Source organism: Drosophila mojavensis, unplaced genomic scaffold, assembly GCF_018153725.1.
Source record: "Drosophila mojavensis isolate 15081-1352.22 unplaced genomic scaffold, ASM1815372v1 contig_136, whole genome shotgun sequence".
Classification (NCBI taxonomy): Eukaryota; Metazoa; Arthropoda; class Insecta; order Diptera; family Drosophilidae; genus Drosophila; species Drosophila mojavensis.
Window position 1 is genome coordinate 26,729,588 of NW_025318667.1, and position 27,489 is coordinate 26,757,076.

At 44.4% G+C, this 27,489-nt stretch overlaps 3 protein-coding genes across 5 annotated transcripts; 1 reads left to right on the plus strand and 2 right to left on the minus strand.

The window, feature by feature from the left end:
* The first annotated feature begins 400 nt into the window (after window positions 1-400).
* On the plus strand, window positions 401-10,782 carry LOC6584802 (xenotropic and polytropic retrovirus receptor 1). Of its 3 annotated transcripts, none has more exons than XM_015161623.3 (7): window positions 401-551; window positions 6,086-6,235; window positions 7,427-7,825; window positions 7,882-8,857; window positions 8,931-9,100; window positions 9,173-9,306; window positions 9,374-10,782. In XM_015161623.3, the coding sequence occupies exons 2-7, from the start codon at window positions 6,167-6,169 to the stop codon at window positions 9,651-9,653; spliced, it is 2,028 nt and encodes a 675-aa protein (XP_015017109.1). In that variant the 5' UTR covers window positions 401-551; window positions 6,086-6,166; the 3' UTR covers window positions 9,654-10,782. The 3 variants fall into 3 exon arrangements, with proteins under 3 accessions (XP_015017109.1, XP_015017110.1, XP_015017111.1); XM_015161624.3 differs by lacking the exon at window positions 401-551 and adding an exon at window positions 3,006-3,344; XM_015161625.3 differs by lacking the exon at window positions 401-551 and adding an exon at window positions 3,006-3,295.
* On the minus strand, window positions 476-2,744 carry LOC6584801 (transcriptional adapter 3). The gene has a single exon (XM_002010406.4). The coding sequence runs from the start codon at window positions 2,602-2,604 to the stop codon at window positions 937-939; it is 1,668 nt and encodes a 555-aa protein (XP_002010442.3). The 5' UTR covers window positions 2,605-2,744; the 3' UTR covers window positions 476-936.
* LOC6584803 (dynein axonemal heavy chain 6) lies at window positions 10,673-26,788 on the minus strand. Its single transcript, XM_002010408.4, has 27 exons — window positions 25,869-26,788; window positions 25,668-25,812; window positions 25,205-25,555; window positions 25,042-25,137; window positions 24,851-24,981; window positions 22,860-23,434; window positions 22,252-22,662; window positions 21,806-22,196; window positions 21,475-21,751; window positions 20,790-21,404; window positions 19,959-20,411; window positions 18,765-19,588; window positions 18,112-18,706; window positions 17,906-18,055; window positions 17,533-17,844; window positions 16,541-17,468; window positions 16,298-16,477; window positions 15,971-16,237; window positions 15,728-15,913; window positions 15,302-15,651; window positions 15,100-15,241; window positions 14,035-15,038; window positions 13,794-13,974; window positions 12,896-13,650; window positions 11,760-12,828; window positions 11,229-11,699; window positions 10,673-11,160 (listed from the first exon to the last, which is right to left on the minus strand). Exons 1-27 carry the CDS (start codon window positions 26,692-26,694, stop codon window positions 10,804-10,806), a joined length of 12,042 nt encoding a protein of 4,013 aa, XP_002010444.1. The 5' UTR covers window positions 26,695-26,788; the 3' UTR covers window positions 10,673-10,803.
* Between the last annotated feature and the right edge of the window lie 701 nt (window positions 26,789-27,489).

The following is a 27,489-nucleotide window of genomic DNA, read 5'->3' on the forward strand; positions in this document are numbered from 1 at the left end:
TTGGCCATATCTTATATAAAAGTCATGTATATTATGGCGTTGCCGCTGTGCGTAGAATCAATGGGGTCCAATAGACGCTTGCCCGATCGGTGAGCAGATAAACTCGCAGCCATATATCAAGTGACATCGACTTATCTAAGCGCAAGATAGGAGTAGATAGGGGCTATCTGAGCAGCGTATTTGGCTGTCGGTGTCAGAGTCGGCCGTTATAGATAGATAATTTATGTATTTTCCGTGTTTAATTTTAATTAGGCAAAAACTCCAGGCGTCTTATCAACGGGCAAATAAATGTGGATCCGCCGTGCTCGGCCCCGCCAGCTGCAGCTGCCAAGCTGCCAAGCCGGGCGACTTGCGACGTTTTTAAAGCGCATCGAACGCTTGTGCCGTGCGGGTGGTGTCGAGTGTGGTGTGCCGCTAAAGAGCCTAGAACGGGAAAGGAAAGACGGGAAAATAGAGATCCGGAATAACACTGACGTATGCGGATGCGCACTTTGGGTGACAGCGACAATTGTTTATTGCCTGACACAATTAACTTAAGCTATATAAAAATTGTATGTACGAACTATATATATATAATGTGTATGTATATATATGTGTATGTGTATGAGTGTGTGTGCATGTGTATTGTGTATTGTTTATATATGTGTGTCTGTGTGTGTGTCTGTGTTTGGTTTGCTAATTTACAAACTGGCGAGTTAAGCAGCGACGAAATTTGATTAGATCCTCTCGACATTCACGTTTGTTCTGTTGCCCGGTTTTCCGATATTCCGTTATTTCGATTTTCCGGTTGCCCGCGTTGCCCTCGATCCTCCTTTATACACATTGCAATTGGTAGCTAATGTCACTCCAAATGCTATGACGTTCCCACTGCTGCAGCAGCATTGCCGCCCGATGCAGCGCCATTAACTGACGCCAGCTCCAGGCCAAGCTCCTGTCCTACAACTTGCCATCGCCGACCCCGCTCATCAGCTGCATGCGCTCCAGCTGCTCGGCCAAAGCCCGCTGCTCGCTGGTTAGCCGGAGTATTTCCTGTTTCTCCTCGTTCGTGTGGACCTTGCGCTTGGCCCGGTACTGCTGCATTCGCTTGTAACACTCGAGGATCTCCTGATCGATGCTGTCCAATTTGCGTTTCAGTTCGATGCGCTTGATCTCCTCGCTGGCACCGGCGCGCAGTCGCTGCAGTTCGTCGCTATTGAACTGAGCCACCGTGTTGATCTCGGCGGTGACCCGCTTGATTTCGAGCAGCACCTCATCCACATCCTCGTGGGCGCCCAGCTCATTCGCGTCGATCAGTCCGCTGTCCATCAGCTCCTTTTTCAGCCGCTGCTCAATGCCAACGCCGTGCTTGAGCATGGCCAGGGAGCGGAAATTTCCAGAGGCGGCCGCCGCATTGCTCGTGGATGAGGAGTGGGTGTTCTCGTTGCTGCTGCTGTTGCTGTGCTCCCCCACTGCCGCCTGCTCGCTGGGCAGTGACTCGTCCATCAGCGCCGAAACGAGTCTCTGGGTCAATGGGCCCGTTATGCCCTCCTCCAGCATGCCCTCGGCCTTCTTCAGCATGGCCGTCGCATTCTGTGACTTTTGGCGCGCCCCTCCCGGCTGCAAGGCCTTCATGTCCTCCTGTGCCCACACCGTGGAGTAGTGTGGCCCCAGCGGCGGCACCGGTGGCACCAACGGACCCCGATACTGCTCCAGCAGATCGTCAATCAGTCGCAGATCCTCGTTGGTCAGTGGCATGCAATAAGGCTCAACGGATAGCCAAAACTTATTTGGCATGTCGTTTTTAGGCATCGCCACCTTTGGTAGAATCTGTTGTTGCTGTTGCGCCTGCTGCTGCTGTTGATGGTTGATGGCGGGCATAGTCGGAATGTAGTCCATGCTGTCGTCCGTGTGCGTGGCCAGGGGACTGTTCTTGGCCATGTGCTTGGAGCCCGCCATCTGCTGCTGCTTGAGTATCGTCATGGAGGATTGTTTTTTGCGCACACCCGTCGGCTCGTCCCGCAGTTTTCTCTTCGTGCTGCTGTTGGCCGTCGCTGTCGCTGGGCTGCCGACGCCGCTGCTGCTGCCTCCGCCACTGTTGCTGCCCAATCCCAGCAGGCCGTTGAGCATGCCCAGCGTTGTGGGCGGTGAGCCGGGCGGCGCGCGTTCCAATTTCCGACGATCCTGACGCTTTTCGTCCTTGTCCAGGCTATCGTATTCCGCTTTCAGTACGCGCGTACGCAAGGCCACATTTGAGAGCATCAGCTCCAGCTCCAACTGCACCGCATCTAGATCTTCGGCAGCCAAGTGCTCGTCCGCTGGCCGCTGCAGCGCGGCAGCAATCGTTGGCAGCTGCTTCGGCACATCTCTGCTGCGTATTAAAGGTATTACCGTACCACTCGGCGTCACAAAGATATCCGTATCAGCCACCACATGGGACGCTGACTTGCTGCTGCCAGCGCCCGCACCTCCTCCTCCGCCTCCACCCACACCCCCACTTCCACTGATTCCACAGCCTGCGCCGCTATTGCCGTTGGTGTTATTGTTTGCAAGCAACTTGCCAGCTGAGATGCCAAAGCCAGCAGTGCCGAAGTGGCTCATCTTCAGATTCTTGAGGTTCGCACTCATTTGGAGCGGCTCAGAACTGCGCAGTTTCACGTGTGTTGTGCTTGCGAAATTCGCTACAATTTATTTGCGTATAAAAAAGCTGAGAGGCACTCGCGAGCTAGCGTCGCTTGCGATATCCAAGAACTAACGCAAGAAGTGGCCAAAGAATCGATAACCGCGAATGCAGAGTATCGCTGATATACCGATACCCGCGACTTGCTCAGAAACATGATTTAAATCAACATATATACATATAAATATTCAGATTTATATCCATTTTTTTTTTATAGTCATTTTGCACTTGGCTGTTGAGCATCTGTACCAGTGTTATCATAATTATGAAAAGTGTACTTATCGATAGTCGGCGAGTGACGAGCGCGCATTATTAATTTTCCGATTAGCATAGTGTAGCGATAGCGCCCTGGTACTTTGTTTCGTTTGCTTTTTGTTCTTTGTTGTTCCGTGCGCGCTATTCTGTGATAAAGTGTACTTAACCAATTCTTTAATGTTATTTTAATTAGTAATGATTAGATCTTGTCTTAAATGCACGGCAGCTAATATATGCAAATAACGAGCAACTTCTGCTGCCTCAATTAAGCCCAAATAATAACAATAATATTAACAGCACAGAAGTGAGAGGGGCAGCACCAGCAGCAGCAGTAGCAGCAGCAGTAGCAGCAGCGCTGCAGGCATCAGCAGCCAGCCAACGTTTGTATGTCAACAGTGGCCCCGTGGTGCATTCTACATATGTACAAATATATGTGTGTAATATTTATGTAATTGAAAAACAATGTTGTCAAAGCTAATCTTGTGATGCCCTCTCCGTTAATTGATCGAGCAGTTTTTACTGACTCAATCACGCAAAACGCAGACGCAGTTGCCTTACACCAGCATCAACAGCCTCAGCGTTTTCATCATCAATAACAACAACAACAACAACAACAGCAGCAGCAACGGGACTTATCAGCACTCTGCGACGCAGGCGCTGTCTTTCGGGCAGCGCTAACTGCCGTCCGCTGCTTTCATTTCCAGAATTGCAGCTGTGAGTCAGTCAGAGGCGCGCGCTGTGCATTTCTTTTGACTTTATTGATCAAATATTTGCGTGAATGTAGTTGCATACGTGAGTGTGTATGTGTCTGTTTCTGTGAGTGTGTGTGTATGTGTTTGCTGCTCCCTTATCAGCGCGTCTAATTAGGCTAGCAGACAAAATCCGTGTGCAGAGCAAACGCAAAGTGATAAGGAAAGAAAAAAAAAATATATATATATATATTAAATAAAAAACAAATTGAAAAGAGCAAGCAACAAGTGTTTAACACGTTTACCTTGCTGTTGTTGTAAATATCGTTTCAATTATTGATGCTTGTGCGATATGGCCTAATCCATCAGACTGGACACGCTGAAATCTATATTTGGAATTAAATTTTGATGTTAGCTAAGTGCACGCACGCAATTGACATATCGACAGACAATCAATTAAGACCCACAGGTGTTTACATGCATGTTTAAATGTACCTATATATATTACAGATATACCCATGTACAGATACATATATATACTATATATGTATGTAAGTATATATGTAGATAGTGTGTGTCCGTGTTTGTCCTATTGTAAAGCGGAAATTGTTGATCCACTAGACTTTAGCTTTAAGCCCAACAACTGCTGTTAGGGCTTTTGTTGTTGTTGTTGTTGTTGCTTCGTAGCAAATATTTGCCCAATTAATTGATTAAACATGTTAACGTCTTTGCTTCCACAGCGTAGCGACAAAATTTTTCCAATTTGTTTAGCTTATTATTCGGTCGGCGCTAATGAAAGTAAACAAGCATAAAAAATCTTTATATGCATACATATGTACTTTGTATACATGATAAAACAGTTACCAGGGAGATGACAACAAATTGTTGCTAAGCTCTCAGAATCTTTAATATTATATTTAGTAATATAGTACAAAAAGAGAAAGAAAACCTATAGATCTTTAGAACTTAAAGTTGTTATATCTAAATGGTATTATCTATTATACTGCGTTCAATTTGTTAGTTTATAATAGCGCAATATCAGATGCATCCCAACATGATTAAATAAATACTTTTTTTCTTGTGACCAAATATAATATGTAAATACATTTAATTTTTTATACTTGATTAAATTTAGATTTTTTAATCAGTCTAAGCCTATCAGAGCTACATCTGATTATATACATACTATATAAACTGCTGACACATATAGATTGCAATTGAATATATTAGCTATTTACATATATTATAACATTTCCCCAAATATTAAATGTACTATTGAAATATTTTTATTTTTATTTTTAATACAATACATCTGAGAAATAGGCATCGCTTTGTTTTTTATCGGAACGGTATTGCGCAATGAAACATTACTATGAACAAAGCTGTATATATTCAGATTGATTATTGTACCCAGCCCTAGCTATACTCTATAATATAGTCAAGATTACTGATCCGTGTTTAGTGATCTAAAAACATATAACTATATATTACCATATTCGCATTCCAGATATTTAGCTATACAGCTCTTAAGTACTTAAATAATAGAATTCTAATTGGATAGTTACATACATACAGCTGAATTTATTTATTCCACATAATGTAAATCATTGTTATGTGGTCCTTAAATATGTTTAAAGCCAAAAAATATTTTGAAATACACCATACCTTAATATATATGTAAGTCAAAAACCTAAGGCATCAGCGAATCGTTCTTATTCCCAAGGCATCTTTTAAGATATCAATAAATTTGCGCAATAAATGCGCCATGCATACAATATATTCATATATACATATAGAATATATTTCATTAAGTTGGCTTATTGTATCAATGGGTATTTTATAAATTATCTATATCTATATGTATCGAGTTTAAAAATTCTTTTGCTTATCTGCTCTTTGAAGAATTACTTGTGTCCTTAGCTGTTGGACGATATCTTCTAAAAATGATATACTGTTAAGAGCATACTCATTATTATATTTGTCAACTGTTTTGCTTTACAAAGCAAATTCTTTTTATACTCATTCACGAAAGTGAAATGAGTATATTGGTTTTGTGCAATGTCCGTTTGTTTGTCTCGGCTATCCATATGATTTTGAATTTTGGAACAGATACTCGTATATACCCTCTCATTAGAGGCGTAGCTAATCAGGTAATCTATTTTCCGGTAATTTAGAACATTTACATAATGTCCCCCTTTAGAGAGAGGACTTTACGTACTATATTTTATATTTTATAACTGCATATATGAAAAAGCATTATGCAGTCGGTTATGCTCGGCCGCAACGTTCTTACTTATGTCTTTTACAAATATGTTGTTAGTGCTTAATCGTTCAGTTGCTTAGTCTTTATCTACATGCATATTTGACCAATTACTCTTTATATGTGTAGAAACTGTTCGGCGTCTGCAGTCGGGCGTTAAATTACCAGCGACTGAGTGGAAGCCGTTAAATATGAACTGATTTTACATTTGTTTCGCATTCGCAGTGTTGGCTCGCAGTTGGCTAAGAACAAAGCCAGGGACACGACGATAACACCGCCTCCGCCGTCGTCGTCGTCGCCGCCGCCATGAAGTTCGCTGAGCATCTGTCGGCGCACATAACGCCCGAGTGGCGCAAGCAGTACATCAACTATGAGGTGAGACTTGTCATACAGCCCCCACACTATGAAAAGAGAGATAAAAAAAGGAGGGGGAGAAGAAGAATTCAAGTTTCGTGCGAAGCAGATTAGCAACAAAAATGAATTTCGTTTACTTAAGACTAGATATGTCACAGATGATACTCTATTTATAAGCGCAGAGCCAGACAGAGCTCAAATATGTATTTATTGAGGCAGGTAAACAAGACTTATTATGATGAATCACAATAAATAATCCATCAATCTATTTCGATGACAGAAGGCATGAAATGTGAAATTTGATTGAACTGTTCGAAATTTGTCGATATGTCAATAGAGTACTCCATATATAATCTACCTAGGTGGCTGAAGAAGAAATTATAGCTAATCTGAAATATAAATTTATTAACTGGGTTGATAGATTATAAGGCAAAATATATACACATAATTAATAATGAATTAATCAAATTTTATGAGAACTGGCATGCAAGCGATTTACAATCAATCATAAAAAGAAATCCATCAATCAGTTCGCATGATGAAACGATAAAATTGCACTTTAATTGAACTGTTCCAAAATTGTAGACATACCCAAAGAGTACTCTATTTAGAGAAAACTATGCACATAATCGAAATTAAGTTCTTATAGAAGAGAAGCATAAATAAATATATCATTAAAGAAAGATTGTAGAGTATTTCGGAAACTCATCGATATATAGCCGGTTACAATACAAGGATGGTGGATCATTGGATCATTGCATGAATATATATATATATGTATCCAAGGAAATATAAAGAATATTAAGACTAAAGTATGTAACTTCTTATAAAAGAGAACATGTGAAAGCGTAAGAATATTATAGATATATAATTTAAGAATGTCGTAAAGTCTAATCGATAAATCGTAAATGGTACATAGCTTGCCATACTTAATAAAAACTAAGTTCTCATAGAAGAGAGTAGAATAGGAGCAGAAAAGAAGAGAAATCACAGCTTTAGAGCGATACAGATAGATCACTAAAGATGCCGTCTGTGTTCTGGAGACCCTAAACGCTAGATCGTAGCTTACAATAGACTACTAGATTATAATCTTGAATTCTTTCCCCTTAACATATCATCATGTAGCGACTCTAATAGTAGATTAAAGGAGATAGATATTATCATATATCGTTATGCATTGGGCATTACAATAAAATATTATGTGCTCAACAGGAAATGAAAGCCATGTTGTACTTGGCTGTCGAGGAGGCGCCGTCTGTGGACAGCGTGGAGGATGAGGTGCTCAAACGTCACTTTGCCAACTTCGACGAGAATTTCTTTCACTACTGTGACAAGGAGCTGAAGAAGATAAATACGTTCTATTCGGAAAAGTTGGCAGAGGCAACGCGTAAATTTGCGACACTCAATGCGGAGCTAAAGTCCAGCATCGAGGAGTCGGAGCGCACGGCCAAGAAGTCCAAGGGCCAGAAACGACATGCCGCATTGCCAGATCGCAAAGCACGCGAGCTAAAATTAGCCTTTAGCGAATTCTATTTGAGTCTTATACTGTTGCAGAACTATCAGAATCTGAATCATACGGGCTTTCGCAAGATTCTTAAAAAGCACGACAAGGTAAGAGATGTCTTTATATTTAATGAGCTAGTTTTAAAATACTTCTGCTATTGCAGCTGCTGCGCGTAGACACCGGTGCCAAATGGCGTCAGGAATATGTGGAGGCATCGCATTTCTTTATCAACAAAGACATTGACAACATCATCAATGAAACGGAGACGACGGTCACGGGCGAGCTGGAAGGCGGCGACCGGCAGCGTGCGATGAAACGCTTGCGTGTGCCGCCCCTTGGCGAGCAGCAGAGTCCGTGGACCACCTTTAAAGTTGGCCTCTTCTCGGGCAGCTTCATTGTGCTCGGCATTGTGGTTGTGCTGTCTGCTATATTTCACGACATAACCGGCGAGAATTTGAAGGTCACGTTTCGTCTGTATCGCGGTCCATTGTTGATCATCGAATTTATATTTTTGATTGGCGTTAACATCTATGGCTGGCGTTCGTCGGGTGTTAATCATGTGCTGATCTTCGAGCTGGATCCTCGCAATCATCTATCCGAACAGCATCTGATGGAGCTGGCGGCCATATTCGGCGTCGTCTGGACACTGAGCATGCTCAGCTTTCTGTACAGCGCCAGCCTGAGCATACCAGCGTTTATCAATCCATTAACATTGACCCTGATCATGCTGATTTTCTTGGTCAATCCGTTTCATGTGCTCCATCATGACGCACGCTTCTGGCTGCTCCGCATCACTGGACGCTGTGTTGCAGCTCCGTTCTTTCATGTGGGCTTCGCCGATTTCTGGCTGGGCGACCAGCTGAACTCGCTAGCCACCGCCATCTTAGATTTTGAGTATCTCATATGCTTCTACTTCACCAATGGCAACTGGTCGGAGGCGGTGGATGCGTCCATTTGTATGGAAAAAGATTTTATAGTGCGGCCCATTGTCAACTGCCTGCCTGCCTGGTTCCGATTTGCGCAGTGTCTGCGCCGTTATCGGGACACACGAGAAGCCTTTCCACATCTGGTGAATGCGGGCAAATATTCGACGACCTTCATGGTAGTCATCTTTGCCACGCTCAAAAGCTTTAACAGTCGTAAGCAGACCTCTATATCTGTCTCATTTGCACAGCATTCGATATAGTTCTATCTCTTTCTATGTCATGTCAGCCAACTATGCGAGCACTTTTGATAATCCCTACACTTGGCTGTGGATAGTGGCGTCTATAGCTTCCTCCTGTTACTCGTACACATGGGACATCAAAATGGATTGGGGCCTGTTCGATAAGAATGCGGGCGAGAATACGTTCCTGCGCGAGGAAGTCGTCTACTCGTCCACAGTGCGTACCTAAAATCTGTGCCATAAACGAGATATATTTTGTACTCATCTGGTTTGCGTTTTATCCGATTAGGGCTTCTACTATTTCGCCATCTTGGAGGATCTGGCGCTGCGCTTCATCTGGGCACTGTCCTTCTATTTGACTGAAATGAAGATCGTTAGTAGCGATATAATGACCTCTATAACAGGCATCCTGGAAGTCTTTCGGTAAGCCAAGATGCAAACTTCTTCCACCTTGTCTATTCATTAATTACTGTTATATATATTATCTTAGCCGTTTCGTTTGGAACTTCTTCCGCTTGGAGAACGAGCATCTCAATAACTGCGGTAAATTCCGTGCCGTGCGAGATATTTCCATTGCCCCGCTTGATTCGTCCGATCAGACGCTCATCTTGCGCATGATGGATGAGACGGATGGTGTAATCAATCGCTACACAAAAACGAACAGACCCAAGCCAAAGAAGATCAAGGATCCGGAGAAGCGTAGTCTGTTGCAAGCACGTGGCTCACTGCCGGATCTCAGCATTGATATTGATGGCAGTAAAAAGCTTTAAATGATATGGTCCACCCCCACCCACACACCTCATGCGCTTCCTGAACGAACGGTTTATTTTTTCCTTCTGTGGCATCTTTACCAATTCTTCCCCTTCTTTTTGTTGACTTTAGTTAATGCTTATACGTCTAGTTACTAAGTACTTAAAGAGCAAAACACATAAATAGTTAGAGCTTAAGTTGAACTAAACAAAACTAAAATTGCATTCCATAAACGCATCTAACAATGGACCAAAACCCAGCCCCAAACGAAAAGAAAATGGAAAAGAAACCCTAAAGATTAACCCATTCCCAATCATTCCCATAGAGCGGCAGTATTACTTAGTAAGACCTAATACACTTTATACTAATACTAATAATTGGCAGAATCCCAAATAGAAAAACATTCCTTTTTGAAAAAAAAAAAAAAAAAAAAAAAACGAAAATGAGAGGTAAACCTTAATTAAGATATAGACAATTATTTCTTTTTTTTTTTTCTATTTCTAAATAATAGCGTCAATTTTTTGTACTTAGTAGTTTCGTGGAGTTGTGCTTTATTAACATTAATATTATTATTATTATGAATTTTTAGTTCAAATGCAATTCGAGAAACCATTTTTGATATATGAAATTTTATTGCAGCAGATTTCTAGAATTCCTTTGAGTAGCCTGCTTTTTGGGCGTGGTAATTTCAAATTGTATACATTTTGTAGGGACTCTTTACAAAATCTACAAATAGACTTCAAAACGTGTAACGTTATCGTACCAAGTAGAAAGTTTTAGTGAGCGGCCTTGTCTTAACTTAAGTCTGAACAATTTCGCAATATCCCCCTTTGTGTCCGTTAATTTCTTTATGTTTGCCTCTAAATGTTGTAAATAGCTAAAAGCATGACTATAGTAAACAGAACTGAACTAAGAACTGTTAATAATAATAAATATTTATATATAATATATATTCCCTATATACCACATATAAATATTTATATATATATATATATATATATACACAACTCTAAAGCTCTAGAAATATGAATAACACATATGCATATATACATATAATAATTGTATTAGCCGGGGTATGCCTCAAAGAGAACCCAAAACATAATTGAAACGAACTGTACGAAATAAAGACGCCTAGTTATATGCAGCATATGTGAACACGTTTCAATGTATTCAGGAAATGTTCTCCAGTACGGCGCAGACGAGGGCGGTGCCGCGCATTATCCAAAATTCGGGATCGTTTTTACTGAGCAACAGTATGGAGAGCACAAAGTTGGTGGAGTGGCCCGTGGTGGAGAGTACTCCGGAACGCTGCTGGGTCTTATAGAGAGGCGCCTCGTAACGCACAATGGGATTAACCTCCAGGCATGGGAAGAAGCGAATGATAGGCATGCGGGTGTATAGTTCACCGAAGCGAGCATCCGTCAGGCCACCCATGCTCAGATCCCAGCGAGCGGCCTCCACAAAGATGCCGTGTACATTGATCATGCCATCCGTGCAGTCCTCCAGATTGCCATAGAGACGAGCGTCCTAAAATGAAACAGGTTAGCAATTTACATAGCTGATCACATCTATAGTGAGGCCGTCTCTGCACGTACGCTGACATGTGCATTGTGCAGCTCGAAGAAGTCTTGCTGCACTAGCTCCAGCTCGACTACTTGGAAATCAATCTTCAGCGAATCGATGGGCAGCACACGACGTCTGGCATACGTCTGCAGGACACCGGTGAGAAACGACTGTGGGAAGAAGAAGCCGCTGATCCAATAGGAGCGTGGTGCCCCATTCTCAGCCCAGTGTTGGATGAAGTCGATGCGTCGCTGGAAGTCCACAATGTAGTTGGGCAGCGGCTTGATGGACAGAAAACTGCGCTTGGCCCAGCTCGCGGGCACAATATTGGCTAACAGTGCACGGAATACCAATTCCAGATCCTCGGACATTACAACCAAACCTTTGATTGCCTTCGACAGATTGATCAAGCTATCATGAATGATGCTTAGCGCAATGTTGAAGCGATCGATCTCCTGCACTAAGACAGTCGTCAGCGAAGGCATCTGGCCCTTGCTGTCCAACTGGAATATAGATGTTTTACGGACTTGCGTTTCACGTTAACCCAAGTCTAAGCAACTTACCACAGTGAGAGTGTCGTGTATCGGCTCGCGCTGTATCTTGTTGGTTAGGACTTGCTGTATGCGCGCTATGATAGACTGGCAGAGGTCATTCTCCATGGCCTGACCCTCATCAGCTGCGGAGCGTGGCTGGCCCAGCATAAGTGTGTTGATAAAGAATTCGGTTTCCTTGGTCTGGAACACAATGTTGGCGTTCTGATTCATGCCAAAGATCTCGGGATCCTCTAACACCGGGAAGCCCAACACAAATGTCGCATACTCCTTGAGCGTCTTGCCTTGCGGGTCTCTGTAATAAGTGTCGCCTCGGCAGTACTTATAGTCCGGCTGTATAATGCGCTCCGATGAGAAGATGGTTAAAATTGTGCGCAGTGTACGCAGATCCCAGTAGTCCGTAACGCGACCGCCCCACGTGATGTCGCCATTGATGTAGAGTATGGCTTCCCACGGTATATCGCTCATGACTTCACGATTGATAAAGAAGTCCAGAGTTTTTAATCCACACTCGCGATCGCTCTCACTGAACTCGTACGTTATATTCCAGCCAAGTGGTCCGAACTTGCGACGCTCCAATAGAACCGCGTGGAACATACACAAACCAAAAACGATTGCACGCCATTTGCCATTCTGGATGTGCTGCTCGAAGAACTCAGTCTTTAGATCACCCAAGGCGCCAATGACGTTCGCCTTGATGCCTTTGGGCGGCTCATTGGTAATCTTAACAGAGTTTTGCAGCACACTAATGGGAAAGGATTGGGTGGGCATAGAGGAAAGGAACAAACGGAAGTCTGCGTGTGCCTTTGTAATGCCCAGAGTTAGATTTCGCACTACCGTCTCTAGCACTCGCATCCAGGACGTGGCCAAGTGACAGTTCTGCAGAAATACCCAGTGGCCCATGCGCAAACTCTTATCAATCAAGCTTTCGGCAAGCGGTCCTTGGCCCTGGCCCAATGAAATGGAGTAATATTTATCCGTAAACTTCATTTCTGTGGTGAACTTAAGGAAACCTGACATGGGATCTGAGCCGGTGGACAGCACAAAGATCAATGGAGTCACCGCTGAGGTATCCAGATATCTGAGGAGATGAACAACTCTAATTAACAGAGAACTGTCTCTCGCACTCTCCTAAGAACTCTACTTACACTGTGCTCAGCTGTGTGCCCCCGGCGGAGACTTCTGTAAAGTATTTACCCACCGTCTCATGCAGGTAACTAACGACATTGAGAACGAAACGTGGCTTTCGGAAATTTGCAATAAACATGAGCTTATGGAAGTTCTTTAGTCGCTTATTCCACTTGTCCGTGGGCGGTGCATTGGTTTGGGCGTAATCAAACTCCTCCCTGTTGTCCTGCAGCTGAATGAAAAACGGAGTGCCCAGCTCGTCGGTAAAATTCGAAAAGGCTTCTGGAAAATGCATTTCCAAAAATAGTGCCGCCTCCCATTGAACCTGACTGATTTTCAATTCCGGTGGCTGTGGCTTGGCTTTCACTGTGCCAACAGCGCCGCGCGTGAGGAACCCAAACTCATCTTCAGTGACACGACCCTCTTGCCGTTCCACAGACAACGCCAGCAGGAAGCTAAAGATTAGTTTATGATTCTCGAACAGACCACGCGATATGTTATCGTAAATAGCCTTCAACTCATCCACCATCAATGTAGAGATGCGCAGCTCTACGGCCATAGCGGGATGGTCAATGCGTAGAACATTGCAAAAGACCTGCGTGAAATACTTCAGGCTGTACTGGTACATGGGATCGATTTCAGCCAAGCTGGCGACAACGAAGTAGAGAATAGCGCCACGAGACGATAGAATGCGATAACGCTCACGCGACGCCGTTATAATCTTTTCAGTTTCCTCTGTATCGATAAGACGTGCCGCAATGATCAATGAAGTTTCCTAGAAATGAGAGGGATATAAGATAGATTATTGAGGTGGTCTAAGCCATTTAAAAGGAGAGGCATTTATCCTCGATAATCAAACTCCTGAGGTTTGAGTCTTAATCTATAATTGTTTCTATCTAAGCCCGATCAGGAACTTACCTTGGCATCATTTAGTGTTTCCACCAATTCCTCATCGTCTAAAATATTTCCCTCAGAGTTGAACAGAAGCTTCAGCACTTTATCCTCCAATGCCAGCAGCTGCTGCTTATCCGTATTGATCTTGACCACCAGATCGTTACGTTGCGCCTCCATGGCTGGCAGCTCGATAGCAACAATGTCTCTGTGGGTGGTAAGGGATATTAGAGTGAGGTGGAAAGAAAGCCAGTCTCTGGTTGCTTACGCCAGCAATTGGTCCTCGAGTCCGCTTTCGGTGACTAAGAAGTTAACTAAGGTCACATTGATACACACCTCGGGCAGGTAATGAGGATTGGGCAGCTTTGTGGTCATATACAGTTTGAAATTATCATCGTAGTCAATGACTTGGTCGCCTAGTTTGAGATAGATCCTACCCTCAGACTTGTACGTCTCCCGCTGGAGTATGGGACGCAGCGAGGGATCTATGGTCTCTTCGATTTCCTCCAGCAGCACTGGATTACCCTGCCGTACGCTGTTCTCAAGCACGCGCATCATGGAGGGGTCGGTCATCTTGATGACCTGCAGGTTGTTAGCCTTCTCCATGTTGCGTATCCAGCGATTGGCCTGCTCCTGCGGATCGATCATGAGGGCCCAGCGCAAGGCACGCGTCGCATATATACCATTCTCAATGGATATGTTATCCTTGGGCAGACCATCGACATTCCATTGCCGCATCTCGTAGGCATCGCCCAGGACCTTCAGTAAATTGAATTCCTTGCTGGAGGGAATGGTGTACTCGCGACATTTGTCCACCCACAATTGGCTCATTTCGCGACGATATTGATTGGAGAAGGCGCCCAAGTAGGCAACACAGGCAGCTGCCACCAGCACATCCCCGGGCACACAGCCCAGGTCGCCTGTAAGAGACTTGACAGTGTCTCGCCAGCGAACCTGTTCGTCGGCCAACGCAGAGGTGAGTCGTCCGGCGCGATTAATGCGTCCATAGGTGAGATCCACATTATCCTGTATGGCCTGAAATTCGAGCTGTTTCTCTTCCAGGCTGTCGCGCAGCGATTGTATCTTTGCCTCGACAGCCGCGAGTTCCTTTTGCTTTTGTCGCAGCACCTTCATCACCTCCTTGAGCTCCGCTTCGGCCGCTTCTTTGCGCTTGATCTTCGGCTCCACTACTTTGTAGACTTTGTTGAAGCTGTCCATGGCAATGACCCACATGCTCACCGACTTGGCTACTTTGGATACTTTCTCGAATTTCTGTGTGGATAAAAGTAATCGGAATCAAATGCAGTCCCTTTGTAGGCTAGACCATACTCACAGCGGGCACAAAATCCTTATGCTCGATGTACTTTTTGACTTTCTTGACGACGTCGTCCTTCATGTGCTCCTTGTCGTACTCGAACAGTCGCTTGATGAAGTTAATGTCTGCCATAATGGCCTTGGCGGCTGCCCAGGTGGGTCTAGTGACACCATCAAGCTGGTCAGATTTATTGCTTGTGTATATTTTGCGTTCGACTTACTTTGCGCCCAATAAAATGCAAACAGCTTCCATGCAGAACTGCACTAGGGCTGGCGGTGTGGTGAACGACTTCAGTTCATTGATGTCGGCTTTTGTGAGACCTTTGAGTGCCTCCTCGGAGTCGCGCAGAGCTGGCATGGCTGTCTCCAAGTCCTTGCTGGCGTCTGCGGATATGGCCTGGGCAATGGCTGCCTTCTCCTTCGCGTTGGCCTCATCCTCCATGACGCCTTGCTTGACAGCGTCCGCTTGTTTGGTCTCCTTGGTTAGATTGTCCACCAAGGACTTCATCATGGCCGACTTTTCATCCAGCTGAGGCACCATAACTTCTAGCTCCTTTTGCATTACTGCAATCTGCAAGGCGTAAGCAAGAGAGTTATGGATGCCACATGGATGTATGAATGCTAGCATCTAGATGTGATCTACATACCACTTCATTTGTCTCCAGCAACTTGTTAAGACCGCTGGCAATGCGCTTCCGCTTGGCTATAATCTCCTGAGTTTTAATCTTGAGCAGAGACTCGTATAGCTTGAGCAGCTCTAGATAGCTGCTGGGTGTGGTATAGTAATGCCGCTTCATCTCCTTGTAGAAACGCACGGAGGCATCCTCGACGGTCTGCAGGATTCAGTAGGGACGATTAAACCTTTCCAATGTTAAGTGTTAGCTACGTACCTTGTGCATAAAGACAGTGGTGCTAGCCAGAGCAACTCTCTCGTTATAGTTGGGTGCGATCTTTGTGAGCAGGCCCAAGGCAACAGAGTACAGGGCCTCGGTGGGCCAGCTAGTGAACCAATCGATGGTGGTGCAGTTAACCAACGAGGGGAACATGCGGCAGCGTCGTCGAAATGCATCACCCACTGGACTCATCGACATGACCACATGTAGATTGTTCCTCACGCGGTTAATGAAGAACTTGTAGATCTCATCGCGTGGACAGCTCTGCCAGTAATTTGCTTAGATTAAATATGTTGAGTTACATTGAGGCTCATTAGCAATTACCTCGTCCTTTTTGGACGCATTGCAGGCATCTCGCGCATCGAGTATAATCTTCTCATACTCGTCGCCTTCGAACAAGTTTGGCACCTCGCCAGAGTTGAGAATATTGTTAATGTCCTCCAGGAACTCCTCCTCAACGATTTGGCTGTCAATCAGCAGGAAGGTAACAGGCTGATTATCAATCTAAAAGGAGGCAAGCGAGTTGAAAAAATAAACTATGGGTATACTAATTGGCTTGGTACTTACGCCTGCAATTCTATAGAGGACGCGCAGATCCTCGTGGAAGGCATTGAGATCGTAGTTGCGTCTCATCTCAATCTGCCAGCAGTTGTATTCGTTGACATGCGAGGCAAGTCGGGTCAGCGATTGTTTGCCCATGCCGGCAACGCCCACTAGCAGTCCGTTGCCACGATCGCTACGCAGTAGGCGAGCCAGTCGGACCGTATGCTCCATGGCGTCTTGGAAAAGTATCAATTTCATATACTTGCCCACCGCCATCGAGTTGTAGTCGGCAATATAATCGTTGAGCACGCTCTCAAGCTTGGTATGATCCTTGACCTCTTCGTAGACGCGCTCGTTCTTCGGCTTGCCGAATATCATAAAGTCGCCAAAGAGTATGGGTGGCTCTTCGAGTCCGACAACGTCGCGATTGAAATGATAAAGGCACACATCATTCATCAGCTGGCGAAAGATCGCCTTGTCCTCCAAGTTGATGAGACGATCGTGAAAGACGCGCGTTGTCTCGTGGTAAAACAGCCGCAGAATCTGATTCTCCTGGTTGTAGTACATATTATTCGCCTGCAATATGCCCTGTATGCACTTGGACAAGTCTCGCAAGTTGAATATATAATGGGAGCGATCTGGCGTGGGAAGCATCACTTTCGTCACACGCATATAGACGTCCACGCAGGCATTGACTATCGACTCGGACAGTGCCCGAATCGCGGACGAGAACGTTTGCAGGAAGCCCCCCAGAATTCCGTTGAAGATCTGGGAAAGCGTTTCCTCGTTGGGCTTGGGCAGAGAAAAGAGTGCAAAATGCCGCACAAAACGCGGCGTCAACAAGTTGCGTCCACCGCCAGGCGGGGCACAGGCACAGCCCAAGACCACGTCCAGAATATCCTTCCAGAAGAGTTTCTCGCGATCGTAGAAGCCCTTGAAGTCCAGATACTGCCTGCAATCGGATTGGGCTGGCTTACTTATTCGATTTAACAAATCTGCTTTAGCTCCGCACAAACCTGAGCAGCTCAATGGCCGGCTGGCTGCCATAGGTATCCAGCTTGGGCATATTGACGTCGTCGATGAAGATGATGACCGTTTTGCCAACTGGCGCGCCCAGCTGGGTCTTCTTACGCTTCTCCAGCGGTCCCTCGATCATTTCCTGTGTGCGCAAGCTGCTCGTTTGTGCCGAGAAATTGAGCACCACGGGTATGACCTTGCCCTCGGCTAGGCGCTTCATGCAGCTAATGGCCAGCACAGTTTTGCCCACGCCCGTCTCGCCGGTGACCATGACGGGGAAGTCACGTTTGAAGAGCAGATCAGCTACATAGCTAAAGGAAATTGAGAGTTAAAGAAATGGCGCTCTAGCCAGCTCTGTTGGCATTCAGTTACCCGTATTTTGTGGTATCCACGGTTGGCACTTGCATGTCATAGTAGGATATGTCCGAATGGAATACAAACTTGGGCATAATATCGTTCCAGTTACCCCAATCGTTATTCTCCAAATCGACGCGATAGTTCCACAGGGAACGCTCTGGCATGCTGGAGAGAAAATATCGTAAAACTCTCTCTTAGGGACTTGATTTTGAGGCACTTACTCCATGTTTGGATGCACAGCCATGGCCCTGCCCCAAAAGTCCTCAAATGACAGTTTTTCCGGATCTTTCAAGTTGGATGCAATCGCCCAGAGCACACACCACGTGAAGATCTTTGTAAGCAGATTCTTGGCCGGCTCGTCTCCCAGTGTGTACCAGTTGACGCCCTCCAGCTGCGAAGAGATCAGGCAGCAGCAGAGCCGAACCTTGGATCCGAGCACTTGGTGTATGGTGTAGGATGCGCGCTTGCGTTCGATTTTCAGCGCCTTCTCAAAGTAACCGATAAAGAGCTGATACAGAAACTCGGACAGATTCGCGTTCAGCTTCTTGCCCATATCAACTTCGCGCCAGGTATCGACGAGCGGTATCCAGCCCAGGTCCCCAGGATCGACGTACACCATGCCGCAACGCGAGACTGTCGCTGGCGAGGCCTGCAACAGATCCTGCACTTCGAAGAGCATGTGTATCCAAGCAGTTAGCTTGATACGCTCTGAGTTGGCCAGACACAGCATCTTGTTATCATCGAGGACAGTGTTCAAGTTCTCAATCCACACGGCATCTACGGGGCCATCACACATGATCCACTGATGAATTTCCTCTGTGAGTATACAAAATTAAGAGTAATTCGAATTTCGCAAAAGTCCTTAGGCGCTTACCCTCTACTAGAGTAGCAACACGCACTGCAAGACCCAGTAGACCGTCTTGCCACTCCAAGGTCTTAGGGTCCACATAGCCGTATAGCTCGTTCATGCTAACGGCTTTAGGATTCATTGTTTGTATGACGACAGGCCGGAAGTTTGGATCTGGCACCTCGTTCTCGAATAGGTGGGCCAACGCAAACTCCAGTGCATGCAGCACCACCGACTTACCACCTCCCGTGGGACCCACCGTCATGACGCCCCAACGCACACACATGGTCTCATATAGCTGAAGGCACTTTCGTATGGTGGTTGGCACTGGCTGCAGATTCTTTTGACGTAGGCCAATTCGCAGGCTTTCCTCCAAGTGAGGATGCTGCGAGTCGGGCAGGTCGACGCCCGGAAACAGATCGCTAAGTATGCCACGGAACAGTATAGCATCGTCGGCCAAGAACTTGGGTATGTTTGAGTCTCGCAAGGCAGCAATCAGTGTTATATCCTCTCGCTGATTGGGCGCGGCTCGCTTGAGAGCGCCGGCCATCACCAGCACAGATTTGACAGCTCGCATACCGAAATCGTAGTGGTTCTGTTGGCTAAGCTGCTGACTGCACAGCTGGTACATTTGCACCATTTTGCGGGCCAATATCTTGGGATCCTCGAAGCCCTCCGAATACAAAATAACCTCGGAGATGAGCGCATAGTCGGGCACCATCATAGATATGGGTCGGAAGAGTGCCTTCAAATTGTCCGGCAACTCTGTACGGCCGGCATAGCCCGGATTCATGGTTATAAAGACGCAGCACGAGTGATTGATCTTTATTTCGCGACCCTCAAACATGAAACTATGGGATGAGGATAAAAAAGTTAAATGTCAAGATAATCAAAAGTATATTCTAGATAAGCCTTTTCATAGACTCTCAGCATTTGACTGTAATTCATAGGGTTTCCTCTGACTCAATCATTTTTAAGAAATCGCATGGAAATTCTTTGTATTATATATTTGGGTTTCCAAAAAAAAGTCTATTATATAAAAATTCTAATCGCATAATCGTAGAACTCTTACTATTTTCAAATCACCAAAGGACTTGGGATATGAAAAGGGTTCTTTATGCTATCCGACTTTGAGGCATAATACAAATTCTTTCATATACAAAAACTATTCCTAGTGCTACAATAATGTCGATAACTAATTATATATTTTGATTGGCTTACCGTTTGGCTTTCATGACCTTAGCTGTTCGTATGGTAATCAACTGCTGGGCAATCACAGACAATACCTCGATATCAATACGATTGAACTCGTCGAAGCAGCACCAGGCGCCGCACTGTGCCAAGCCAGAGAAGAAGCGACCCATCATCTTGTAGTCGAGACCATCTGAGCAATTGAATACGACGCACTGTTTTGCCAAAGCCTTGGCCAAATCCTTCGTGGTCTCCGTTTTGCCCGTACCAGCCGGGCCAGCAGGAGCACCACCCAAGTCCATTTGAAAGGCGCCCATCAGACAAAGGTAACAGCGATCCGTGAGTGGTGTCAGCACCAGCACACCTCCCGCCCCCAAGTACTCGTAATAATAGGGTATATTAGCAGCTGCCATGCGAGAGAAGACCGCCTCGTTTTCCACGGCCCAATAGAAACGCAGCATCTTCAGCCAATTGAAGTCTAAGCTGGAGAGCGAAGGTGAAAATCAGGTAATATATTATATTTCTTATTTAAATGAAAATAGAATTAGTGATTATACAATTGGGTAAGCTAGAATACGAAATACTCGCTCTACGTAGATCTGCTGATTCCCTTCTTCTATAGATTGATTAGTTCATCACACATGTTTCACAGAGTAAACCATTCTTCTATCGGAAATGCGATTAATTGACTCGAAGTGCTTTGTTAATAGTGGTATACCGACATTATAGAAAATAAATGTTAATGATACACTCGGACAACGGGAAAACTTTCAGACTTAATCCATTCAGTCCGAATCTATCCACTACATTATGTCGGTCCTCCTCGTTTCTTTTTAGGTATTCTATTGCATGGATACTTACGGATTGTGGACGCCCTTTTCTATAAGCATGCGCACTGAGTCCTTGGCATGGACATCGATCGTGATTAGTGCGCAGAGGATCTTTCTCAATAGTGATGAGATATTTTTGCGTGTGAGGGCGGCCAGGGCGCCAAGATCCTGCAGGCATTTGATCTCGAATTTGATCATCCTGTCAACGGTGTTGACTGCATTCGAATCCTTAGCCTCGAATATACGATGTATATCGGCGGCCCATTGTACCTGAGAGACGGTGAGTACAACCTGGTTGGGATGATCTTGAAACCATTCGTCGCGGTCCTTGGCTGCATAGCATTGATAGCCAAAGCGCATGCAACGCTTAACAGACACAAACATCGCATCCTCCACCTTGCTGAGCCACTCCTCGACGGCACCACGCGCCTTTAGGCCTTTGCCGAACTGTAGCTTCTCGCCCTCGGGCGATAGGAAGGCAATTATGTCATTTGTGGCAACCATTTTGCCGTCGCCACCCTCCTTCTGGCCAAACTCCAGGCGATAGATGGCATCGAAACATTTGCGCAAATGCGGCTGCACAGCTTGAGGTATTCGCGTCTGGGCGAGAATTTCGAGCAGCTCGTCGTTGGACAGAAAGTAGAATCTAAGCAACAGAGTTTAAATGAGTCCGCTTGGCTTAAGTGAAAGACTGAGTGGGTCCGTGTGTCTCTTACCTGGGAAACACCACACGCTTCACTTCCAAATAGGCTTCCAAGCCACGCGAAATCGCATCGAGTAAGCGATTGTCCTCCATAAGCATGTCGTAGACCTCTATGCTGGACATGGTCGGTAGTGCCAACGCCACCTTCTTGGCATGGCGTAGTATTTCCTTAAAGTTCTTGTCCACCTGATTGAACATTTTGGCTTCGTGGGGCAGCTGCCGTTGTATGTCAGCCGAGGCAAAGATGGCTTCCAAATAGATCCAGGCGCCCTGGCAATCCATCCAAGCCTCTAAGGTCCGAAATAGTTAGGCTAGACTCCAGCTAAATACTCTAATTAACCCACCAAATGTCTTGCCAAATTGATCCAGAGCCGTTGTCCACTCCTCCACACGTGCTTTGATGGGACCCACGAATTTGGATGCAGCTATGGTATTGATATTCACGTTGGCATCATCCAGCACCGCCTGCAACTCCTCTGTACCGGCTAGAATGAAAACATCTTTCTGATCATGATGCGGTACAATGAAGAGCTCTGTCTCCTTCCACATCGTCTCGATTCCCTTGAGCATATTCTCCAGCTGCGTTTCTCCAGTGGCTTGCGAGGAGATTTGCATAAGGCTCTCGGCATTGTTCTCGTCGTCAAATGCGTGTACCTCATCATAGGTGGAAATCTTGATATTTGGTTCCTGGAAGAACTTGCGGCCCAGTAGCTCCTCAATCTCAGTCCAATGACGCTGTTCGAAGGATAATATTATTTTCAAGAGTTCTAAGTTTGATTTGTATGCCTACCGCACGAAGATTCGGATTTCGCAGATAACCAATAACCGGCAACTTCTCCTTGAAGTCTTCGGCAGATTTTTGTAGTACGGGCACTATATCATTATGTGGTAAATACTTTTGGAACTGCATACAGTTCTTAATAGTTTTTGCATTCAGCTCCATCATTTCATTCACGGGCAGAGTGCTAAAATCGGCCGCTAGCCAGCTGGCAAGCGACTCCTCCCAGTCCATTAATGTCCTGTACAGATTTTGCCGCTGTCGTATATTGTAGAAGCCTTCGTCCATCTCCTCATACATGGTCAGATCGATTCGGAATTCCTTCTGATATCCTAGCAGCTCATCGGCTTTCTCCCGGCACTCATTCATACGGGTCAGCAAATCATCTAGCTTCTCGTTAACTTTTTTGCGATCTGATTGGCTCTGTGGAGGTGAATAGAGCTCAAATTAAATGTACGACTGTGAGACACCCCCTTCAGAGATTAGAAATACCAGAAAAAAGGTAAGGATACCCCATAGCCAAGTATTAAGTGTCATGCCGTCCCATACGACCCTATTTTAATCCATTGGCACGCTATAGCAACGTGACAATCTGAGATCGACCCAATGTCAGAACTTACCATGAGCAGCCACTCTTCGATGGCCTGGATAGCTACTTCGTGTATATTTTCCTTTAGATTGTGAATATCTTCCTGCATAGCTTCGTCCAGCTGATTGATGAAGTCCTGGCGTTTCTCCAAAATCTCGGCCAACGTTTCTCTGGTCCGATTCAGATAGTCCTCGGTGTCCATGTAGTCCTCTTTGCGCTCATCGTCAATTGGTATATTGAAGTCTTTGATGATCATCAACAAATCGTGTATATAGTCAATAACGGTGAAAAGACCATCGAGCTCCAAGTGACAATTATCAAGGAAGCGAAGGTGTGCAACCAACGGGAGCGTTGATTGAGGCTCAAAGCCGATGCGGCCGAAAAAGTCCTGGGCATCCTCATAGAGCTTCGTAGTCTCCTCCTCGGCCAGCTGGGGTAAGTAAATGGCTAAAACACTTTGCAGGCGCTGACAGACGGGCGTCACCGCATCCTTAAATCCGCTCTGGCCCAGTTTCAAGAGACCCAGGTATACCTGATCCAAAATACCATCCAAAGCCTGTAGATTGTTGCAATAGCGATCGCAATAGTTGCGCAGCGCCGTGAGGTCTACAAAGAGCGTTAGAAGTATTAAGAGAGAAGAGAAGAGCGAATTAGTGAGAGAGGAGTAGACTCTGCCTGAAGAAGAACAAATTTCAAGTCTCCCTTTCACCAAGCCCTCCCATTGCATTGCACTGAGACACTTCTCACACTTCATTTCGATTTGCCTATGAGCTAAGTTACTAACTACACACACATACACATATATACATGCATATGTACATACAGATTCACCCTTCTATCCTCTGCTCTCATTGCTTTGATGGAAACTAAATTCCGTTATGCTCTGGACTCAATTGTCGCCAAATTTGCTTTGTCCTCGCACTGAGCGCACTGAGGTGCAGACCACAGTTAAAAATAGTATTTTTTTAAATGAAAAACGAATTAAAAAAAAAAAAAAAAAAAAAAAAAAAAAAAAAAAAAACAAGTTGCATTTACCAAAAATAAAATATAAAATAAAATAAGAATAAGCAAATTTATAATATCTCTGAAAATGCCCTAAACAAAAAATTATTAATTCAATTAAATAAAACTAAAAGACTATGTTGTATATAACACAGTATAAATTTTATTTTAATAATTAATTTAAATTAGTTCAAACTTAAAACCTTAATTCTGTATATAATCGTAATTTAATCTAAATATATTTCATCTAAATATATAAAACAAAGTCGTTATATGTGTTACAACACTTATAAGTCGAGATCTGCTGGACCAATTTTCATGGTTTTTGATTTGTTGGATTTGTCTCCGCTCCGATTAGGAGAGTATATCTTAAAAAATACTAAAAAATTGACGAATACTTGAAAAATGCGTTATTTTCCCTAAAGGTTTCTTAATTTCGGAGCTGTCAAATTTTCATTGAGAATTTACCAGTAGGCTTGATAACAGTGACAGTTTTCGGTCCTGCTCTCATGCTAAACAATTATTCATGCACATTTGTTCAATTCGTGAATGATTAACACGACATTCTTCGACTTTTAGGCGGTACGAAGTTCGCCGGGTCACCTAGATTTAAATAATCCTATATTCTCCACTTTGCTCTATACCAACTTAACATTCGAGCATATCATTAATTGCTAAATTACATACATACATACACATGAGAATAATTACATATGTATGTATGTATATGCGCTATAATGCAATTGTGCAATGCACGTTAAGCTAAAAATTCTGAATACACGAGGAATGTATGCATGTACATACATATGTATGTATGTATCTACAGGGTTAAGTATGAATGAATTGAAGTATATGCATATGTATGTATTTATGTATTTGTGAAGAGATTACCAAAGTGTTTGTTCATATAGATTAGTTAATATCCCTAATACCTTCTTGTAAGCTCTACATGGATATGCACGGGTAGCTTATCTTTTATAATACCCTCTAATAGCATCTACTTAATGCTTGCATTCTTACCTCTTTCACTGCTAAGCTCTTCCGGATCTGTGGTGGCATCTATCTCATAGTTTTCACGTATTGTATGAAAGCGTGCCGTATAGAGATGAGCCATCTCGTATGCCGCGTGAATCAGTACAAATATATCTTTGCTGCTCGAACGATTGATGATGATGGTGATAAGATTTAGAGATAATACGAATGTAGCTTACCGATTGAAAGTGAAGGTGGCATCTTGCTTCAACAGAAAGGTCAATTCCGGCGCTGACTGATACAGACATTCCTCCTGACGGCCCATGATCGATGGCCTAGATGAAATGAAACAGTAAATTGCAGTAGGTCAGTCAAATTATGTCATGCACTTCGATAGCTTACGCTGTATATTGGGTGAATTCCGGGTCTGTGGTAAAGGGCGGTATGTCTAGGACAGTCTCCAAGATCAAGCCCGTAATGCGCTGAAAGATCAGCTTCAAGACATCCTCCAAGGGCTCCACCTCAATGCGATCGGGCAAGAGGCGCAGCTGGGCCAGGAAAAATGGAGCTTGTGGTGCATCGGGTGGACGCGGTTTTTCGACTTTCGTGTCAAGACGATCGTGACTCATTATTTCCGCTTCCGATGGCGCCACCTTGTTGTGTTCATCAAAAGCCTGATGCAGGTCCTCGTAGCTCTGAATGGTTACACGATAGAGCGCTTGATACAACATCATGTCACAGTAGGTGAGAAAGCTGCCAATGAGCGAGCAGAATGTGAGCAGTTAGTTGAGAATGTGCTCATTGAGAGTACAGCTGGAATAGTTGCAATCATCGAAACTCAGATCACAGAGATATTTGAACTCACTTGGTTAAGGTCTTGCAAAAGGCGCGCTTCCGGGCTCTATCCATAAAGCTGTGTGCCTCTCGCATTTTCTTGACAGATGGATAGTAATTGATCTCATCATCGGGATAGAAGCCACGTGCCATAATGGCCTCAGTGCATGAACGATCTGTGGGGATAGAGGAAATATTAAAATCCAGATAGATATATTTAAACTATACGTACATAAAGCTTTGCCCACAAAGCCTCGAAATTCGTGGAAGAGGAAGTTGAGCTGCTCATAGATGCGCATATGAAGCTCCAGAAAGTAGAAGGGATGCCATTCCTCGATATTTTCCGTATTTACAAAGCTGAGACGCTCCAGTACGACAAGATCGGCTCGCATCCGAAGCACAGCTTTGGCCAGTTGGGGAATGACGATAAATAGATTATTCTGCAAGTGGTTGCGGGCGTAGTTCAATTTGCGCCACTTTATTGTCTTCTCCCACACTTTGAAGCCCTTCCACAAGCGGAAGATGGAGAAGGTGCGTATTTGAATGATGCTCAGGAACTGCTGGAACTCCTGTTGCCATTGATTGAGTGGCGTGAAGAAGTTCTCGGAGACGCGCCAATAGGTAACGCCATGCCGCGTTACTGTATAGTAGGGCTTATAGATGTTTAAATTGCAGTACTCAACTTCGCGCAGACTGTACGGGGTGAAGAATTCGCTATCCTTGGGCAGCATATAATCCAAGTAGACAAAGCTGTCATCCTTCATGTTGCGCATCCGATTAATGATCAGGTTCAAGTCGGGTATTAGTGACGCGCCCGTTTTAATCTGTAGGTTGACGTCGGTGAATGACTTGGTTGACCGCTCCTTGAAGACCGCCCTCATGCTCCGCTGTCGACTCTTCCGCATGATGGACTCCCTCGCTATGCTGCTCGTAGCCCTTGAGGTCGGCGTAATACTTTGAACGGTTCTATCTTTCTCATCTTCCTTGTCGCTGTCCACATACATGTCGACATGACGGGGTTTTTCAGGTTTCTTCTCGGCTACGGCGTCCTCCTCCATTTTGCGCACTTAACGGCCCAACAATCAGTCAAATATATGGTTCTGCAGTGTAGAGGAATCAATTAGCATATTTATATATATATATATATATACATATATATATAAATACATTTAATTGATATATCTATATATATAGAACAAATTTGATAGGCTTCGCCTGGCAACTGTTGAATTTGTTGCTTGTTTTCCATCTTTGCCAAGGCAACGGCTACAATTGCATCCGATACGGTGTCATGGCAGCCGTTAAGCTTAGCCTGCAGTTAACTATTTACAAAGAGCTTTTTTCAGACGAAAAGTAAAGCGCTGAAGGTTTACATTTATAAATAAATTCCTAATAAATCAAGTGCAATTATTTAAAAGCTTATAGTAACTATTTATTTCTAGCCATTTAAATTTTCTAATACACTTTCAAACGCGAGATAAAAATATCTCTATCCAACAATATTTCAGCTTTTTTTTTCTTAATTCAAGCATAGAATTTTTACATTTTTTTGGAATCATACGTATATATAATATATTTGAAACGGCAAAGAATGCCCGCGCTAGAGTCATATTTTTCGATAAGTTTTAAAGTCTTGCAATATGTACTGCTCCATCTCTAAATAGTATTGAATTAATTGCACATTTTACCATTGTATGAAAATGATGATTATGATTATCGAACCAAATTGTATTTTTCTTTTATGTAAAAAAACGAACGGTGATCCGTCGAATGCGGCAACCTTGTAGGGTTGCCAGATGGTTCTATCGAATATCTTGCAGTAATTACGAAATTGACATATAATTTATTGGTAT